The sequence below is a fragment of the Gavialis gangeticus genome, unplaced genomic scaffold (genome assembly GCF_001723915.1).
Source record: "Gavialis gangeticus isolate Ggan-Ray unplaced genomic scaffold, GavGan_comp1, whole genome shotgun sequence".
NCBI lineage: Eukaryota > Metazoa > Chordata > Crocodylia > Gavialidae > Gavialis > Gavialis gangeticus.
Window position 1 is genome coordinate 6257689 of NW_017729017.1, and position 5952 is coordinate 6263640.

The 5952-nt window shown below is 40.7% G+C and overlaps 1 protein-coding gene across 5 annotated transcripts in view; it reads left to right on the forward strand.

Annotated features, from left to right (window-relative positions):
• Nucleotides 1-5952, forward strand: part of NCOA6 (nuclear receptor coactivator 6) — a 107687-nt gene that overhangs the window by 77885 nt on the left and 23850 nt on the right. For 4 of the 5 annotated variants that reach the window (XM_019513073.1, XM_019513069.1, XM_019513070.1 and 1 more), the window contains one exon: nt 2542-2690. In XM_019513073.1, the coding sequence (XP_019368618.1) occupies nt 2542-2690 (149 nt within the window). The other variant, XM_019513071.1, reaches the window with a different exon arrangement.

The following is a 5952-nucleotide window of genomic DNA, read 5'->3' on the forward strand; positions in this document are numbered from 1 at the left end:
GGCGGGGCCCGGTCCTTCCCTCTGCAGTGGCGGTGCCCCCCCAGGGCCACCTGGATGCGGTGCTAGCTGTGTGGGTGCTGCCTGCAAGCTGGGGCTGCACCTGTGCAGTTAGCACCATGCCCAGAGGATACTGCTGCCATGGAGGCAAGGACTTGGGTCCCACTGCAGCTCAGGGGCTGTGCAGCCCAGTGGCAACTCATGGGGGGCAAGCTGCTGGTGGGCTCTGAGCAGGGTGCCCTTCAGCCCACCTCTCTCATGGTGGTGGTGAGGGGGTGGGGTTTAGTTTGCAATGTAGTAAACTTATTTAAATAGTAAGAAAAACCCTTGTATATGTACAGCATGATGCAATTAAACTGCAAAAATGGCCAATTTTTGTCAAGTGTACAAGCACTTTAGTCTAAGGTACTTCTGTACCCTGCCTTCTGAAATTTCACGTGTGAGGTAGTCTTCCAATAGACAGTTTATTTAAAATGCTTGAGAGAGAATTTTTGGGAGATGCACAGGTTCACAAAATGACACATTTGGCACATGAAATAACTCTGGACTTGCTTATTTGGTTTTTTTGCTTTTTACTTCATAAAGGCTGGTATCTTTGGTGGGGAAATAACAGTTGGAAGGGAAAAAATTTAGTTACCACAGGTTTTTTCTGTGGATATTATAAACCTGTTACATTTCTTCAGGTGCACGCTCCTGAGTCTCATTTATTTATTTATTTATGTCTCCCCTAGTGACTTGATATTTACATAGTACTGTTACACACATTATTTGGGTAGGCTTCACATTACACTTCCAGTGTAGATGGTGATTACCTCTATTTTGCAAATTACAAATGGGAAGACAGGTTATCTGCAGAAGCACAAAACTAATGAATCGGATGTAATACCAAAGCATTTACAAATGGGTTTTGAGCCAGAGTCTGATACTTACTCTATCCCTTAGGCAGGTCACTTAACTCATCTGTGCCTCTAATGTCTTGTGGATAATGGGGATAATTACTTGCCTGTCTGCTTGCTTTATCTCTGAATTTCCACCCTTGGCAGTGCCTGTTTGGCTTTTATCATTGCGTTCACAAATTGACTGTTGTGTTTTAGATGTTAGTTGCTTTATGCTATAAACTTTTGTAAAGCTTTTTCCTTTTAAAACATGATCTCTGAAAAGAAACTGTCTACAATTCTATTCTATTAGATATTCTCTCTGTTTTCTGATTAAAATATATATTGTTTTAAGTCTTGCAGAGCCATCACATCCAAAATGGCATGAACTTAATTCTGTTTTTCTTTGTGCATTATTAACAGAATTGTTTAGTTCAGTAGTTATATGTGCGAGCCCACAGAAGACAGGGTTGCACAGAAGTTTCACTGAGGCTAGAAACAGGCTGAATGAAGCAGGTCAGCTGTGTCATGGCACAGTTGATCTGTTTCACTGGGCAAAACACATCACCCCCTCCTTGTCCTGCCCTTGATGGGCAATGTGGTTGCCTGCTTTCTCTGCACAGCCAGACGTGTTTCCTTACAATTGCAGAGTGGTTCTGAGTGGGGACGGGCTTTTTCTTGCCCAGCCAGACCTGGGGTACAGGTCTAACTGAGCAAGGGGAGCAATCATAGAGGTAATAGGCATCTACCACAGTAAAGCAGCATAGTCTGTTACCAGTTACTGTTGTGCCACTGATCTTTTTTCTTTTGTGTAGTTGCAACAAATCGTATTGTTGTCTATTTGTTCAGCATTTGTGCTGCTGTTAAAAAAAGTGTAGTGACACAAATGAGATACAGGCAACATGTTTCTACCCAGAAGACTTTATTTAGTCTGCAGAAACTTACTGATATCAGTGCAGGAGAAGAAAAGCATCCAGGGTGAATTTATAAACTTGTTAGTGATTTTTTTGTTAAAGGGTGTTGTAATTTTAAACAGAGCATTGCTGACCTGGTGTTTATTGAGACAAAATAAACGTGGACTTCCCACCATGCCCTTTTAAAAGTAACCTTTTATAAACAGAACTGCACTTTAAATTGCTGCCAACTTTACACTTTAAAACCACCTTAATAAAGCCTTTTTGGTTTGGGAATAAATCATTTAGGGAGATCAGTGAAGTAATTATTTAATAGTACATTAGGATGACATGCTCCCTTGAATATATAATTCTTTAAATTAATCTGCAATTTCAGTTCTGTATTCCCATATAATAGCAGTTTCTAATGTAACTTGTTTGCTTTTCCTAGACTTCAGTAATGGTGGCATCTGCTGGAAAATAGAGCTGACAATTTAAAATGCATCTAATTTCTCAGTCTTCTAATATTGAAAGTACTCTCTTTTGAGGACTTCTCAATTCTGTATCCTCTGATAATTTTTTAATAGAAATGGACTATGCTCTGACTTACTCGGGTCATTCTTCATCTGCTAAAACTTCCAGTATCTCTAGCGTTTCATATCTTCAGTACTAATGGTCCGGAACTGGTACTGGTCCATCTCCAACTTGTCTGAGTTGCATAGAAAAACATAATTCTTCTTACACTTCATCAGAAATATTTTGTCCCACTTTATTAGTAATGAGACAAAAGAGAGTTGTGAAAAGTCTAAAACTCCAAGTAGAAGAAATTCAAGAACAGAGGATTCTGCTGCTTCACAGGAAAATGTAGAGAATGGACAGCGTAAGAGGTCATCCAGACCAGCATCTGCATCAAGCACCGCAAAAGGTAAAATGCACAGCCTCCTTACTGTGGAGAGGGCAAGAAATGAAGTACTTTACTAAACATCCAATCTAATGAGTATGCTATGTCTATGGTATGAGCCTATAAATATATTTTGTACAGTGTGTGCTTCTAACCCTATGGTTGGTACTGAAGACTACAAGGCTAGAGGGTCTGGAAAAAATACTTTTGGGGCAGAGGAGTTGAGAGAACCCCTGTCCAAACTCCATCCCAAGGCCTGATGTGGAAAAACTGGAAATTTTGGGAAAAATTGGAAGAGACAGTTTTGTGAAATGCTTTCTCTTAGAATGAACAGTGAGATGTTTAGAGTAATGTTTAAAATAGTATTACGGCTGCACTTCAGTCCTTCAAAAGGCTTTCTGATAAATTATAGGTAGTTCAAATGATGTTCCTTTTTATTTTGAAACTGAACCACTACTATAATACTATAAGAGTTTTTTACATTGTACCTCATTTTTAAGTTCCTTATACTGCCTTGTGCTTCTGTGATTCCCTTTTATGGATAATTAAAAAAATAATACTTGGTCAATACAGGCATTAATGACATCAACATTCTAAGAATGATCATAATGGTAGTGATTTAATTGTTTTCCCTCCATTTATGCTTTCCTTTTTCCTACTTTCCCCTTGCATTATTTCATATATCTGCTAGAAGTCTGCCCAGTGCGCCCAGAGCTATGTATGTCCCTGTTTGAGGGAGGCTGCAAGTCGTCTCCCCGCCCCATACCTGTATACCCTACGCCTCGGCCCATGTACATTATAGTAACCCCTGGAACACGTCATTACAGCCCCCAGCCAGTAGAGGGTGTTGCCATCGTTACTAGACAAGAGGAGATGATGCAGAAGCCGTTTCCTTGGGGATTATTGCTTGCCTGCTTCTGGTGACTTCTGTCCTGCAAATGGCAGCTGTTATGGAGACAGTGTCCTTCTGAGGGGTTTTAGTGTAGAGGTCCAAGGGTTTGACACCAGGAGGCCTACGTCTGCAGGGCCCTGCAGGAGAAACGTGAGAGACAGAAACGTTTCCTGGAAACTGAGATCCATGGAGGGAAGAAGCTGGGACCGGCATGGAGGGCTGTTTAATTCCACTTTCAGCAATCACCGTGCAACTATATTCTGCCACAGGGAAGTTATTCTGACAAAAAGGACTTGTACCATATTTACTCAAATACAAGATGAGATTTTTGCCACCAGTTGGCGTGGGGGGGGACAAGTCCCTCGTATGCATACAAAAAATCTCATTAAATGCATTGTCTATCATTAAATTGCTGCCAAAGGTCGACTAAATGCAGCCAGCACTGAACATTACTATAAAACACATGGCCCTTATTGAGCAAACATGCTGATGGGAACTTTTTTTTTCTTTTTAAATTTATTTACAAATCTTCTTAAAACCACACTTATCACCCTATACTTTCACAGCTTCATACATTGAGCATCCTTGTTTAACCAAAATATCATATAAATAAAAACAACTATATATCCAAAAGCATACAACTACATATATAAACCCCTTAAGCAACATGCATCAACTTCTCACAAAAAAAACCTTAGAGCACTTTCTTCATAGAGAAACCCATGAAAAACTATTGCCTCAGTAACCACCTGAAATCCTTCTCTTCCTCTCAGCAGTTCTGTCTGTTGGTTCAGTGACATAAGTGTGTCTAGTCCTTTTCCCTCCGCTTCTCTGCCTCTCCTAATCTGATCTCTTCCTTGTCACGATCAGTGTAGTTTTTTAGTTCGTGCAGCCCCAGCTTCCAGCACTCTCTTCAGCCCTGCCTTCCCTATTTGATATTTCTGCATGAAACCTTCCATCCTGATGTAATGAATTGGCAACTGCCGCACCCTGGCCTCTTTAGAAAGGTCTGATATATTCCCCATTTCCTCAAAATTGCAGCTGAGTGAAATTGGATGATATACACTGCTTTCCCCTCTCCCTTTGTTACCATCTTTCATATCGCACTTGTATATCTCTCACAGATGAACAGTCCAAAGTCTGAGCGCCCCCAGCTCTCTTGCATTGCACAGTTCGGCTCTAGCCAGCCTTTCTCTTTTGACATTCCAGAAGAACACACATACTTCCCTCTGTACTTTTGCTCTCTGCCACCACGTTGGTGGAAATGCAATTCCTGTATATAGAATAATTTGCAGTAGCACAGCCTTAACTGCTGCCACTTTTCAAGGAAAGAACAGTGTCCTTCTAGACCATAATTATATTTGTCATATCCTCGCCATCACCTTTTCCCATGCTGTATTACCTTCCCCCTTGGTGTCCAGTGAGATCCCTAGCATTCTTAATTCTCTTCCTCTTACTTGAAGGTCCAACTTCTCCAAGTCCCTCCAGTTCCCTACTCCCATTATGGTGCATTTCAGCCTATTTAGTGTAGCCCCTGTTGCTTCTCCATATGCTAGTATATGCTTTAGCACTTTTTCCATCAAAAGTCTATCTCTTAACTACTACATTTATATCGTCTATGTAGAACATGCATTTTACCTCTCCCCCTCTCAGTATCTTTACTCCGCTTATGACCTTGTCTTTCCTTATTCTTTGTGCTGACAGTTCCATGTCACACACGCATCATAGTGGTGACAGGGGGCACCCTTGTATCGATTTTAAAAGCCCCCCCTTAGATGTCCGTAGATTTGGTCTGGACTCTCCCCTTCTCTATACAATAACTTTATCCAACATACAGTTTTCTCTGGGAACCCCATTTTTCCTACCACTTTGAATATGTAATCATGATCTGCTCTGTTGTATACTTTTTCTAAATCTAGATATGCTATAACTGGGTATGTTTTCTTCCCTTGGATGTTGGCCAGTGTATCTCTGATTACTCTGATCACTTCAGATATCCTTGTACCTGGTACTGCACATATTTGGTCTTTATGTATTAATTTCTGGAGGTTTTTCCTCATTCTCAAAGCCAGCATCTTGGCAATTTAACTTATCTATATTAAGGAGTGTCATTGGTCTCCAGTTTTTCAGGAGTTCCTTCTCCTTTTTTAAGGAGTAAGATCACAACACCTCTTGTAAAATCTTTCCCTGCTTCTCCTGTTTCTGTTATTTCCTCAAAAACTTTTACTATATCCCCGCCCTACCCCTGGCCAAAACTTCTCATAAAATTCCATAGGTAGTCCATCTGCTCCTGGTGACGTCCCTCTTTTTTAAAGGTTTTTCAACACTCGTCCACATCTTTTATGCTTATTTGTTCTTCCATCTTCATTGCTTCCTCTCTCTTCTCTTCAATCT